The sequence below is a fragment of the Diadema antillarum genome, unplaced genomic scaffold (assembly GCF_040938485.1).
Source record: "Diadema antillarum isolate AM-2024a unplaced genomic scaffold, OU_Dant_1.0 seq00000119_RagTag, whole genome shotgun sequence".
Classification (NCBI taxonomy): Eukaryota; Metazoa; Echinodermata; class Echinoidea; order Diadematoida; family Diadematidae; genus Diadema; species Diadema antillarum.
The window spans coordinates 2,617,808-2,633,100 of NW_027271200.1; the positions used below are offsets into that span (position 1 = coordinate 2,617,808).

The window sequence follows — 15,293 nt, forward strand, 5'->3', positions numbered from 1 at the left end:
TATCATAATATGTACATAATGCTGTATTTTACTTTTATGTCATACTTTTTTCTTTCTTTCCGGATTGATGCACATAGAAACATCAGTATTAAGCGCTATATAAATGTTATTCATTATCATTATCATTATCTGAGGTATGCATTTGCGAACAATGCAGCTGCCCCAAGTCAGTGACACACATGGCGAGTCCAATGCACATTGTGGTATTGAAAATGCATACATGCAGACACATCAACAAAAGTTACAGAATTCTCTCATAAATTTTAGTGAAATGAGGAAGATGAAATTCAGTCAATAATTATCTTATGTGATGCATCATGAAAGCCATATAAGTCTGGAATATATATACATGTATATATATATATTTCTACAGATATGAGTTTCCGAGATGCTGTGCTGTAAATCGTATATACCGTTAAATGGCCTACCAGTACTTCATTGCAAGGGAAAAAAATAAAACAGAAGTCAGAAAACTGTTAGGGGTATACATGTATTGCCAAAGTCAGCTTTACACACATTTTCCGATCGTCCTTCTTCTCCGACTTTATACAGGTAATGTGATGATGCACCATATAGACCGATTTAATTTCGATGACCTATTCACCTACCGCCGCTAGCGGCGCTATAACGGTCGCCATAACTGGGGGCCAACGGGGGCTTCCGCGAGCTAGCTACCCAGCGAGTTGCACTTGCAGCTAGCAGCCTAGCGTACCCATCGCGCATAGTTAGCCGGGCCTGGCCGCTGCGCCGCGGCCGGCGACCGCCGGCGCCGCGCTAATACAACTTGTATTATAATTGTGATTGTTTACTCACTGTGTGGAAAAGTCATTCAGCGGCTTTTAATGCCCTTCTTTTGGACAAATTGAATGATTCAGACATATTGATCTACTTTGAAAGCTTCAAAGGAAGGATCAGGAAAACACATCGTGCAGTTGTTGGGTACACAAATAACAGAAAAATGGAAATGGAAACTGCACGGCAGTGTGTGAAATTCAGACACCGCTGACGCATAATAAATCAAGGCAAAATTAAAGACAATTAAGTGAAATACAACGGTATAAAAATGCACAGATTTCGAAACAAACTATGTCTACTAGATTCTCTATTCAATTAGGTTATCACTGCATATTCGTAAAATATGTTGTTCATCTTAGAAGACAAGTTTAGATCAAAGATCAAAGAATTTGATAATTCACTGATTTTTTATTTTCTTTTTTTTTTATTTTCTTTTTTTTTTACAAATCCTTCGTGTCCTACTTGCCAAAGTTAGAATACACTTCCTGGCTAGACTTTATTATTATGACAAACATTTTACAGCCTACACTACAGCTAAATAAATGTTTCAAGATGCGTTAAATTCTTATATTGTTTGCACTTCTTCAATGTTCAGCACTGAATTAACCATAGGCCTATTCAATTTTGGCCTGGAACTCTGAATTTGACTTTTGATAAAGTGATACTTATAAATATTAAATCATGGATGGTGGCAAACATCCGTTTCATAATCATACTAAGAAAGTATGATTTAAAAATCACTTTTGTAGATTATGATATTAGGCGTTAGCGTGATGTTATGCAAGGTTACTTAGACCTAAAACAGTAGAAGTTTTGGTTGTAGACATCAGGCGACGTAGTCGTTTCGTAAGTTTAGGCATATACAGCCTATCAGAAACGCCTAGATTTATATTCCGTTTGGTTTGCTTAGTTAGGCTTGCCTGAAGTTATCGACAACCGTCGTGTAGGGACGGGTTCTAGAAGTCAATAGGTCTAGATCTAGTCTGGACTCTTGCCTAGATTTCTAGACAAGATCTAACGTTAGACAGATTGTACCCTGCTGGCCCGACACTCCCGAGTAAAGCCTAGCCTGCCCTAAAATTAGGTTAAGTTAACTGATAGCTTGCAATTTATTGCGCCATATCTAGCTCAAGATTCTTATTCATTATTTGTATTTAATTATATATCAGTTAGCTTGTCAACAGCCTAGGCTTATTAGCAAGACGTCTGCCTGCGCCTAGCAATAATTCTCCCCAGCGGTTTTTATTCTCTTCCACAAATGTGAATCTACGGGGCTTACACGCGAGTACCCAAGTCATCGCCAAAGAAATAGTCTACAAACATTCACGGATCGTGCCGATATTTACCTTGAAATTCAAGTTTTGGCTACAGCCGTATGTCATCTACCCATTCGCTCATAGTCGGTATAAGTTGTTTAATTTTTTTTTTTTTAATTAGCTAGCGAAAAAAAAAAGTAGACTCTTGTTGTCACAAAGCCAGATGCGTCGATCGCTGCCAGCGCCAGAGATAGCTAGCTGGCCGGCTGGCGCCGGGTGGTAACCTAGCACTGGCTGCCGCTGGCACCCTTGCTACGCACGCAGGGCGCTTGCCGACCCAGCCTTTTTGGCCCCCAGTTATGGCGTCGCCTTAAGAGGGCGCACTTCCATGAACAGTCGCTTGAATCGGTCTATATGTACAATGTATTCTACTGCTAAGTGGTGGTGAAAGGTTATGAAACACCATGCACTGGACTAGTAATACTAATAGTCCTTGTGATGCAGAAAGGATCTTCTAATGAGGTTTCATTCTTGCAGGATATAAATTCAAAACAATGCTTCTGCAATACTTCTTGTTATTTCAGTTGTATACATAATTGAGCTTTTTTAAAGATAAAAAAGTCGACTGACAAGAAATAAATGCCTTCAGGCATTTAAAGCTATGAAAAGTACACTCTGCTCTGACATGCGACTGTTCTTTGTACTGCCCGACTTTTTTTTAAAACTTAGTAGACAATCATTGCCAATTGATTCTATCCAAGGAAATTCAATCATTTTGAACATGAATACTATAGATGAAATGTATGACATAATTAGATGTTCATCTTACGGATTTCATATGGTTTAACTGTATTTCACTGCATGCTAGGTAGGAATATTTATCTTAAAACAATAGATAATATGTATCTCCTCACCCATGCTTGGGGTGAAATATCATAATTATGTGACAATTCTATAATATATACATATATATATATATATAGACAAAAAAGTGTTGCTAAATGGATGGATGCACATAACATCAATCCTTTTGTGAGGAAATTTTGAAGTACAGGGTATAGGATGTTCACTGGATTGCCTGCTCCACTTGAAATCCACCTCCCAAAGATGCCGGCTAGACTTCATTAAAAACCATCCACGCCTCGCCCTTCTCCGATAGCGTCCTATTGGTGGCGCCAAAGCGTTTGAAGAGAGCTTGGGATTGGGTGTTGCCTCGCTGGATTATGAACATGAACTCGTTCCCACCTTTCGCTTGGAAGATCTGCAATTATTGAGAACAAAACATGATTTTAAAATGCGGTCAAGTTTCTGCCTTCTACTCCACGTTGTTTCCACTTTCATCTCAATGAGTTTTATTCTTCCCATCAGGTGTATTAATTCAAGTGTCAATGATGCTGTGCGTAGCGGTGGTAGGGATGAATATGATTGACAAGAATAACACTACTGGCACTTCGAGGCCCTGTTTCCCTAACATAGGGACTATATCGGGCCAAATGAGAAACCCAAAGTTGAAAGAGATTAAGATAAGATCTAGTTGGGAAGGATGCATCTACATTCACGATGTATTCTAGAGCGTGACAAGGTGGGTGCAAGACATTGTTCCTAAATAGCTTATTCAAATAATTCCTAACGTTTGAGGATGGATTGATTGATCTCAAAATATTGTCCCCCAAATCAGTTGAATAGAACTTAGGACTAATTTTAGAGCTTTAATAGTGAAATAGCCCCTTTAGTGACAGTACAACCCCTATTTCTACTGCAACTATATTAGTGATTACTTAGGGTGACATTGATAGTATAGTGATAAAAGTGAGGATAACTACAGCTAGGATCAGGTGAAGTAAGTGATAGCAAAGAATCGTATAGTGAGGAGTGCGATATGAAACTGGGTTTTGGCACAAAGTTTGCCCTGATATTAGTCTCTCTTTTTTGAGGGGGGGGGGGGTTGTTATCATAATAGTGTATAATAATATAATGAAGGTGCATTTGTTTTGATTTCAGTCCCAAATATTTTTCATTTGTCAAAGTTCAGAGCTCTGTGACCATGTGTGAATGTGTTCATATCTTCAGTGTCACAATGTCATCTGTCCATGTCAAGTAATGATAGACCAAAAATGAATTGCAATTGATTTCAAACTACATGATGAAAGAGGAAGTAACCCTGTTTTGACAGTCATGCTGTCCAATGTAATTTGCAATGAGATTACATTAAATTTTGAAGTTGAAACCTGTTCTATCAAAAAGAGGATCGTTAATTTGATTGTAATCTTTGGAATGATTAACAATTTATGTTAAACTTCAACAAATTTTAGTAATTAAAAGATATCATTGGTGTTAGATGGTACACATGATAAAGAATCAGTTCTTTGAGGCATTCTCGGGATAATAAAACAGATCTATAGGTAACAAATGTGGGGATGTATCGCGTGGTATCATGTTAATGTATCTACATGCATTATATTTGTATGTATGCGTGTGTGTATGAAATTGTTTGTATATGTTTATGTGTATTCTGAGTGTCTTTATGTTTGTTTGATGCCTCTTTAGTGTATATATAATTTTGAGATAGCTAGGAAAAAACGAAAACATTCAGAGATCGCAGACATCCGCTAGGCACATATGCTGAAAATGACCCATTTCCCAATGAAAAAGAATCCTTCAAGAAATGTAGAATTAAAAATATTATTACTATTGTGTCATTATCAACTTTTGATGAAAATTTCATCCAGATCCGTTAGTAACGTTTAATATTACTTTGCAAACAATTAAACAGACGAACAAAACCAACGCCTGCAAACACATAACCTTCTAGGCGGAGGTAATTATGAATCCCTGGCATTAGGGCATGATCCAACCAAAGAAGAAGCAGCAAATTCTGGAACATGTTTACAAAGGCTTATCAATGCATGAGTTCAATGTTTACCACAATCTCCGTATATACCATAATGATTCAAGGCTACTTATAACAGTTTTCATTGTCTACCATTGCATTGCAGCATTATTCACACTGGCGTCGGGATCGAGTGATTATGGTGTGTGTGTGTGTGTGTGTGTGTGTGTGTGTGTGGACGGGTGTGGGTGGGCGGGTGTGCGTGCGTGCGTGCGTGCGTGAATTCAGTGAAGCTATTACCTTCAGAATAGACCGCACCATTCTGCTACCATTTCCTTTGCCTGACAAAGATGAATAAAACAAAGATTTAAAAAAAAACGGAAACGAGAACGAAAACAAATCACGCTAGGAAGTCACTGAAATATGTAAGCATGGTTGGACAAAAAGTACACACGTAAGTAGAAAGAAAAGGGCTCAAGGGTTCACACAATATACAATTTACACTTACTATATTATAGGTACATGACATAGAATCACATGGAGGCAGCATCATGCGGTATAACAGTTCGGAATGAGACAAAACGCATATTCCCTGAAGTCAACCAATTTACATTGTAACGCATTTTAAATCACGTCACGCATTTAAAACCTCATCAGTGATAGCTTTACGATGCAGACCGAAGTATGCGATATCAGCTAGTCTGAGCAGAAACAACGGGTGCAATGTAGTTCGGAACAGTAGTGTGCGACGTCATTTCAGATAATACTAGTATACAAATGTACTTTGCCTTAATAGTTTCTGGTATTATGGGCAGATGTGACTTCAAAATAGGATATGCTATTCACTGAGAGACGCAGATCCGAAGTGAGTAGTATTTTTGAGACCTATCATTTTAACCAGAAACTAGACAGAGTATATTTGTTTCATATTTTTTTTTATCAAAGTGAGAAGTCGTGTGGTGGATGCTATACCCTGTTCATGTGCAGGGATCCTCAATTGACCGTACGAAGCAGCACACGATGTCAGAATTGCTTTGTGATATCACGATTGTTTTGTTAGAAGTTGTTACATTTCACAGAGTCGACGGTACGAATTATCGAAGCAGGGCGCAATGTCGGAATTGTTTTGTGACATCATTTCACAAGTGACGTCATTTTGTATACAGTATAACGCCACGAGTGTCAAGCGTGTCAACATTCTGACGTGGCTGAATATATATTCACGCGAAGCTGTTTCAACCAATAACGAGAGGATACACTTTTTATCCAAAATATGATGTCAGATAATATCTACGAATTTAGGATCGTGCTCTAGCGTTCAAATCGGCTTTGATAGCAACCAAATTATAACTCAGTATAAGTATCATTAAAGCTTGACAGCAAAACAAAAGCTTAGGAAGTTTGAAGTTAACATTTTATTTTCACGAAATAGTGAAAGCGCTCACAATTACATGTAGGCCTAAAGCAACTTGGATTTGATCTGATCGCCTTCGGACTTTTCCATTGGCTTGTATATACATTAAACTAGTCACAACTTGATATTATTTATCAATAACAGAACAATTGTATTACCCATCGAAATCGTTTCAGCTTGATCATCACAACTGTATTAAAACTAAGTGAGAAAAGGCAATCTATTTACGACTTCGTTTTAAAATTTCGTTTCAAACAGAAACTTGGTGAAGATCTGCGAGAAAGAGGATTGCTATGGAGACTGTACACATTAGACAGATAAAGCGTGGAACAACGGGAACCAATCTAAAAGTCGTCTGCTCACCTCTGTAACTAGGCTGAATGTATAGACCCTGCAAAAAGTACGTCTCCCCCTTCAGAAAGTTGTAGAATCTGGAAACAACGATGGAACCGACGATTTCCGGTGACTGATTGACCGATCGATACTCGAGCACGACCGTCCGAAATAGGTATCGGTCGTCATCTCCCGCTGCACAGAATTCTAGGAATATACGGAGTTATATACACATGCATACGATTCGTTTCTGGAGCTGCAAGATTGATACACGTCGGTTACCGCAATATATTTTAGGTCTGGGCATTTTGTATGAATTGGTAATTTGCCGTAGTATACACATAGGGCCTGTAATGGGCTCCTGATCTTTTACTTTTCAGTTCTCAACCCCTTTTACCTAGCTCATATAGATGTGAGGTGTTACCGATATTATCACAATGACGGATTACTGCTGTGTTGAAAGTGAACATTAAACAGCATGTTAGAAGGGTACAACTTACATATTGTTGTATTGAAGTACACATATACTTAAGCTGCAGGAATTAATGCAGCTGGTAAATTGACACTAACTAGGTAATGGACGACCAAATTTTTGGAAGCAGAAACATTCGCAATTGTAATATACCAACGTCAAAATACAGTGTAACGTCGGTATAACAAGGACCTTAGGACAATGAATATTACTTTGTTATAGCGGATTCCCTGTTATATCACAGGGAAATACACACTCACACACACACACACACACACATTTATGATATTTATGATTAGACCAACAAAATGATTTAATTGTTATTTAAGGTTTTTGGTGTGCCCAACCCTTCCGTTGTATACTCACTTCTATCGTCAACTTCATTGACAAAATCTCATTAGACTGTCCTCGTTTGAGTAGCTCTAATTCCAGACTGGAGTTTTGCGTCCACAATTGTGTTTGCTTGCTCGTTTGTTTGTTTTGTATTTTGCACAGAATAAAGTAATCGACTTACCGTCTTTACTCACAGTAAATTCGCCATCAATCTTCTCGTAGACAGCCAGTTCTGTCAAGAAATCATGAATTTCACTTAAATCTCCTTGGTTTCCTTCTCGAACCGCATAGTTGTCCGTACTCAGATCAGCCTACAATCAAAATATCAAATCAAATACCAACCATTCCTACTTCGCTTATAAGCTACTGGATCTTTTATTTTTGTTGACTGAACATATATGTCGCAATTTTGTAATTGTCTTACTTTTCTAATACAAATGTTACACCCAGTCTTACGTATGCTCGCTTTGTCTTCTTTTACCTTATCACGAGTTATTTTGATAAACTTTGATACGTTAATATTTTACACTTTTATTGGCGTCGGTGTGCATGGCCCAGTGTAATACAACTTAAAGGTGAATAGGGCTATTCGTCACATGAGTGTAGATGATATAAATGACTTGGTATGTAAGTGAATACATAAATAGTGTAGAGACTTATTTTGAAGGGAATAGTAAATCAATGAATAAACAAGTAAAGTGAATGCATGATGAATACATGCAACTATTTTGCGTTTTGCCCTGCCGGACAATAGATTCTGTCAGTAGCAAGTGTCACAATATTACAACGTTTTGATATCATTTACAACATATCTTCCAAAAGAGAAAGTTTGTACAATGTCTTTTACCGAAAATGATCACTGTTGAGAACATAAATAGGCCTACACATACATCGAGATCCGATTCAAAGACCGTTGCTGTATAGTAAACACCGCCTTGCTACACTGATCTCATGTCCGACTGATGAGGCAGTGTAGGACGAGCAAGGTAATCAGTCACGGGTTGTCAAATAGTCGCGAAAATGGGTTTCAACTTACCGTCCCTTGGACTTTGGCCGGATCGAAGGTCATGCCGAACACATCGTGTGCCACCAGGACAGTCATTGGTGGTGCACTGCCCGTAGAAGTGATGGTCAGCAAATTTTTGATTCGCGCATCCGACGCCACCTTATTAGTTCACACATACAACAAAAGAGTTGATGCGGGAGGAGCGGGTAGAATGATGTGTATGATCAAAGTGCAGCATATTATCTTTATCGAAAAAAAAAACCATTAAACAATATCTACGAAATGTCGATCATTTTCTTCAATGATAATACAACATTACATTTGTAATGCGCTTAATACAATGTTTCTAAGCGCACAGGGAAAAGACGAAAGGAAAGATGAAAAGTGAGGGAAAACAGACAGGTCAAAACACAAGTAAGGAAAACATGACATGAATCAATGTATACCAGTAATTAAATACATACAATGGGTTATACTCAGCACTTTAACTTAGGGAAGGAATCAATATGGGAAAAGATGAGTTTTAAGAAGTGCCTTAAATGATTCTACTAATGGGGCTTGTCGTATATGAATGGGTAGATTGTTCCAAAGCTTGGGTGCAATAACCGCGAATGAGCGTTCTCCGTAGCGTGTCCTATAGTGCGAGGTCCGGGTAACAGTTGAAGATGGGTAGTAGCATGGGAGCGCAGACGTCTAGATGCAGAAGAGGTTGATGAGGATCGGAGAGAGATTAGGTTCTGTAGGTATGAAGGGGCTTGGTTATGGATGGCTTTGTAGACATGGAGGAGAACTTTGAAGATAACACGTTCCTTTATTGGCAACCAATGAAGTGACTGGATGATTGGGGTAATGTGTTCAGACTTCTTGGAACGTGTGACTAGTCTGGCGCCGGTGTTCTGGATGCGTTGAAGGGGTGCAATATGGGATTGGGGTAAACCGGCTAGGAGACTGTTACAATAATCAAGGTGAGATGACACGAATGCATGGATAAGCTTTTCTGTGGCAGAAGCGTCGAGGTACTTGCGGATCCTGTTAATCTTAGCTATCCCACACGAAGCTGTCCTGCACTTGTTGTAGATGTGCTGGGCAAGGGAGAGGTGCTTATCAAAGGTTATAGCAAGATCTCGGACACACTCAGACTTCTGCACACAACCCGTAGATAGGTCCAGGGGAATAACATCGTCAAACCGCTGTCTGAATCTAGAAGATACATGCAACAATTCAGTCTTCGCTTCATTGAGTTTCAGGTTGTTGGCTGAGGACCAGATCTTGACATCGCGTAAGCAATCTGTGAGTCTTCTAATAGCTTCACTTCTGTCGCTGACATCAGTTCTCATAACGAGGTAAAGTTGGGTAATCATCCGCGTACATGGCGTGCTGTATACCATGATGTGAACTGATTACATCACAAAGAGGGCCAGTGTAGAGGGTGAAGAGCAGAGGGCCAACAACTGACCCCTGTGGAACCCCCAACAGCGAGAGAAGGATTGTGACAATGACCCTCTCGCTGTAACTCTCTGAAGACGACCAGTGAGATAGGACTTTATCCACTCAAGCGCAGATCCCTTTATGCCGTAGCAGGATTCGAGCTGATTGAAGAGAGTCGTGTGGTCCAGGCAATCAAAAGCAGATGAAAAGTCTAACAGGACTAGACAGGCTTCCAGTCCATTGTCAGCTGCTGGTAGAAGGTCATTGACAACCTTTACCAAGGCTGTCTCAGTTAAGTGGTAGTGTCGATAACCTGACTGGTTTACTGGGAATAAGTCATATTGGACTCCAGATAAGACCTGTATTGAAACGAACCTCTCCAATACCTTGCCAAGGAAAGGAAGGTTGGCAATGGGTCTGTAGTTCTTTAAAAGGAATAAAGTCATTCCTGTCAAGAGAGGACTTCTTCAATAGGGGCGTGATAAGACAGGTCTTAAACGCTTCAGGAACTTCACCAGACGTAAGGGAGAGGTTAATTGTTGATGTAATGATAGGCAGAAGGTCGTCAATGCAAGCCTTTACGAGCCATGATGGTACCGGATCCAGGCTGCATGATTTAGGCTTGAAAGAGACAATGAGTTTCTTCACTTGACTTACGGAGACTGGTGCAAATGCTGAAAGGCATTTGTCCGTACCCGTTTGAGACACTCTATTTGCTCCAGAAGAAAACTGTGGATTTGCTTGAGATGTCGGAAGTCCCGTCACGATACTGGCAATCCTATTATTAAAGTAGCTTCCAAATTCATTGGCCAATGCTACATCAGACCGGTGTTCAGGGAGGACATTTTCCTGGCTGGAAGGAGAAATAAGTCTCTTGACAATGTGAAAAAGCTCTCTGGTGTCAGCTTCAGCGATCTCAGTAGTCAAATGCTTGGATTTGGCTTCATGGAGGGTATTGTAATAAGACAGACACTCTTTCTGGTATAGTTGTTTGTCGATCGAGAGGCCAGAACTCAACATCCGTCGTTCTGCACGACGTCAGACTCTCTTGGCTTCTCTCAACTCTTCTGTGTACCAGGGAGCAGACGGTCGAACTGTGATAGTCTTTCTCATCATCGGGGCATGTTTGTTGATGAGCTTAATCAGAGTATCATTATACCCACCGACTGCTTCAGAAGAGTCCTTTGGCATTGCCGTAGCTACTGGAGAATTCCGAATGTCTTGAGTAAAAGATGCAAAGTCAATGTTCCGAGTTTCCTGTATTGCACAAGTTTTTTTGTGTGTGTGTTTGTGGGAGCGGCAAGATTGACGTCAGCAACAATATCCGAATGATCAGACGGAAGTCCAGGCAGAATGCGGACAGATGAGATGATATCGTCTATTCTTCTTGACAAGATAAGGTCCAACGTGTGGCCGGCCTGATGGGTCTGTCCGTTCACATGTTGACAGAAACCCAGTGAGTCGATGGAGTTCATGAAGGTCATGGCCTGGGTGTCGTGCTCATCATCAATGTGGATGTTAAAATCGCCTAGGATGAGGGGCATGTTGTCCGATAATGCAGCAGACTCAAGAAGTGTAAGAAACTCCTGCAGGAACATCCTGTATGTAAACTTGTTGCTTGCTGAAGGCGGAGGTCTGTATACTGCATAGCATCTCAAAACTGAAGCTGGGGAGAACCGGATCGTAACATCCATGAGCTCAAAAGTGGCATATTCAGCCTTACTGTTCAGAGTCACCTTGGCCGAAGCACGATACACAATGCAGATTCCACCTCCTTTTATTAAAGCCAAAGCGAGGACAGTGCAGCAAATCATAATTAGGAAGTGTTGATGTCATATCACCAATGGCAAAGTCATCCCCCTGGTCTCCTGTTAACCAGGTTTCGGTCAGGACAAGGACATCAAGTTGTTTATCCAGTACTGAGTATCAAATCGCATATGCAAGTATTCTTATTTGACATGGAACGGGCATTCCAAAGCCCGATATGTGAACAACTCCTCGCGTTAGTATTTAGATGAAATCAGATGGGAGCTTGTTGACCGATCTGACAATCAATTTGATCACGGGAACAATCATCACTCCGAACTGCTTTAACACAGCGAATAGCAACCTTTCTATCTGTGTGTCCGCTCCGGTTACCCCCTTTCCCGCGTCGTGTACGCCTCCTCCGAGCAATACCAAGTGATGAGATGGTCTCCCATACCTGACAGGGAGTCTATTGTGACTAGCATGAAGAAAGGGGGGCTGCAGTTTGTAGAGGGCACCAGCATTAAACTGAATTCTCCTTCTTGCACATAGTCCAAACGACTGGCCTTCCCCATCAAGCTCGTCTCCAGTTACTGGGTCGGGATTGGGATCTACATCACCAGCTTGAAGAATCAACATTTTAGAAATTTACAACAGACTTCAAAAAATTATTATTCACAGAACTCAAGCTACACGATATTCGTGTTCAAGAGTGAAATGAATTTAGAATGTGCTTTATTTTCAAATGCAGTATAATGTTGCTGTTTTTAATTCTCGTTGTGTTTAGTTATCGGTGGAGATGATTCATACCGAATGATAGTGACGCGACACTGACAATATCTTCTTTGCTTTAATCATTTCGTTTTAGGTATATAAAGGAATGACGTTGCTCTCTGTCAAAACCTGCTGGCACACACGACACTCAGTTATGACAGTAAAGTTCATAGTGATGAGCCATGCAGTATTACTTCCATGAGCGAAATTTAACACATAAATGCAATGATGCAATCGTTATAGCTATCCACGAGGGCTGGACCAAGAGAACTTTCGCCTCGTAGCATTATAAAGATTTTCCGTCATTTTGGTACCATAGCACAATTCAAATTTTGGTATAAGACTATTAATGTACCATTTCCAGAAATGTTCTTGGCTAAAAAGAACGTTTTTGCTCGGGCCCTACTTCAGTTAAACCTTTGACACAGGTCGGTCTTTAGGTCGAGTGCGAGGATGAAAAGCGCAGGGAAAGACAAGAAAAAAAAGTGAGGGTCTCATATGAGAGGGTATTAAAGATGGAGAAAATATGTACCTTTATCTGGTAAAGTGGGAGTTTGCTCTTTAATTGTAAGCTAGAACGACAACTATCTGTTTCGTTCGTCGTACTCTCGATGTCCACACCGAATTAAAGGAGGAACATATTAATGATTGCACGTTCAGCATAGGTCCTGTCTGAAATACAGACACCGTCAGACACTTTAAAGTATAATATAGTAAGTATAAACAACGATGGCAGATCTCTTAACTGGAAGGCAAAGAACACCCTGCAGATCGGTGTACATAAGTTTTTTAATGATCACAAGACCAGTGATATAAAAGCAGTAAAGGGATGGTATACTTTTGGTTGAGATGGGCTTCAGGTTTCCAACTTTTTTGAGAGATAATGAAAATCCTGCTATGAAATATGAAAGAGCATATAATTCTAAGAGGAATTCAAAATTTATTTGATGAAAATTGGTTTTGAAATGGCTGAGATATCCAGAAACAAAAAGGTCTTGAAAAAGGGCGAGACCCAAGCACCTTTTATTACGACCATTTTGTATTACTTTGTTTGTTTGTTGTTGGTTTTGTTTTTGTTTTTGTTTTTTGATATCTCAGCCATTTCAAAAACCGATTTTCATCAAATAACCTTGAAATACCCCTTAGAATTGTATGCTCTTTGATAATCTTTTTCATAGGTGATTTCAAATCATCTCGCACAAAGTTAAAATCTGAATCCCCCATCTCAACCAAAACTATACTCCCCTTTTTATGATCGATAATCTTCAGATTATTGTTTTTAGAATGTTAAAGGAAATTGACATCTGTGTATATACCAGTTGCCGTCGTTAAGAAAATAAAAACAAACACAAACACAGAAACAAAAAACAGACAAACAAAAGACTGCTGTGCACTGTACTAAATCGTTCGATAAAGGGTCTCTTCAAGTTTTCAAAAGCTAGCTTACCTTCCTTGCTTCGTTAATCACATCCTTTTCAACATTAGTACCTTGTACAAAAGGGAGAGTAATTTGGATTTGAGTTCTGTGCATTTCTGCATTTTTTTCCAAACAACAAACATGAAAACATACGTCGTGACCAGCACTTGCATTTCAATGTACATACATGTATATACTACCAATTTGTATTGTGGATATATTTCTCGTGGCACTTATCTCACCTTTTGCTCCTGTTACGATGATGACTGAGCGTGAGCATGAATTTTGAAGAGAGTATATTACTTTTGACTGATAGGTTCGGTGTTCCGACTTTATTGATAATCGATTTTTACTTGTGGAATTTTATTGCCGTAATATTGCTTAATATAGGTGCAGACCCGAGTCAATTAATTGAGAAGACTTCAGATCATAACTTACTCTCTAAAAAAAATCGAGTGAAAATATTCACTCTTAAAGGAGTGAATACAAAAAAGAGTGAATTTAGAGTGAAATTGGAGTGAATTTTGAATGAAAATGTTCATTTTCACTCATTTTGGAGTGACCTCAGGGATCACTCGAAGATTTAAGAGTGATCCCTGAGGTCACTCCAAAACGAGTGAAAATGAACATTTTCACTCAAAATTCACTCTAATTTCACTCTAAATTCACTCTTTTTTGTATTCACTCCTTTAAGAGTGAATATTTTCACTCGATTTTTTTTAGAGAGTACATGTTGAACTAGAAATGATGATAAATGAAAATTAGAATAAAAAACAATGTTAGATAAGAAAACAAAAAGATAAATAAGCTCTGACATTCCTCTTTTACAGTAAGATATTTTCACGTTATATCTTACATATTAATTTTGTTTAATTTTCTTTTAATTATTGCTTCTTCTTTTTTTACGTTTACGGACCTAAGTTATATTATCGCGTTTTTCATATCGATGTGACAACGATTACCCCTGTAGTCGGCCTTCAGATAGCGCTGGAAGAAAACTGTTGGTCCAACCACATAATCGTAAGTGATTGAGTACAGCATGCATCCTATTGGCACTTTCCCGGGGTCGACCTGCTCGGTTGACGTGGCCTCAACTATGAAAAAGTTATATTGTCCGCTGACGAAATCATCCCTCAGGCCTACAGAGAAAAGATGATAAACGTATGCAATTATAGGCGTACATACAGACATACAGACATACATACAAACTGATACATGCATGTGTACACGCATATATGTAAACATGCATACATACATACGTACGTACAAAGTACATAATATCATGATGAAGATGTGTATGTATTATGTATTTACTAACCTGATGGAGGGATGGGGTTCCAGTGATGCTTCAGGGCTCCGTCACACTGTCCAAAAGTCGCGTAAACGCATGAATCACGCAAGAAATTTGGCTGTGCGTGCTTGTTCGTCGAGAATTTTCGCTGATTTACGCGATGAACATCGCCGATGAATTGCGTAAGAACTACAGAAA

General features: G+C 39.4%; 1 protein-coding gene across 1 annotated transcript; it reads right to left on the reverse strand.

The window, feature by feature from the left end:
- Positions 1 to 2,468: 2,468 nt before the first annotated feature.
- LOC139727109 (thialysine N-epsilon-acetyltransferase-like) lies at positions 2,469 to 8,709 on the reverse strand. The gene is made up of 5 exons (XM_071638088.1): positions 8,470 to 8,709; positions 7,615 to 7,744; positions 6,659 to 6,835; positions 5,182 to 5,222; positions 2,469 to 3,312 (listed from the first exon to the last, which is right to left on the reverse strand). Exons 1-5 carry the CDS (start codon positions 8,533 to 8,535, stop codon positions 3,166 to 3,168), a joined length of 561 nt encoding a protein of 186 aa, XP_071494189.1. The 5' UTR covers positions 8,536 to 8,709; the 3' UTR covers positions 2,469 to 3,165.
- Between the last annotated feature and the right edge of the window lie 6,584 nt (positions 8,710 to 15,293).

Coding starts and splice junctions, on each gene's coding strand:
- LOC139727109 (XM_071638088.1), bottom strand. CDS start 8,535: ATGACTGTCCTGGTGGCACACGATGTGTTCGGCATGACCTTCGATCCG. Junction 7,745..8,469: donor CGGCCAAAGTCCAAGGGACG/GTAAGTTGAAAC, acceptor TTTTGATTGTAG/GCTGATCTGAGTACGGACAA. Junction 6,836..7,614: donor ATTTACTGTGAGTAAAGACG/GTAAGTCGATTA, acceptor GTATATTCCTAG/AATTCTGTGCAGCGGGAGAT.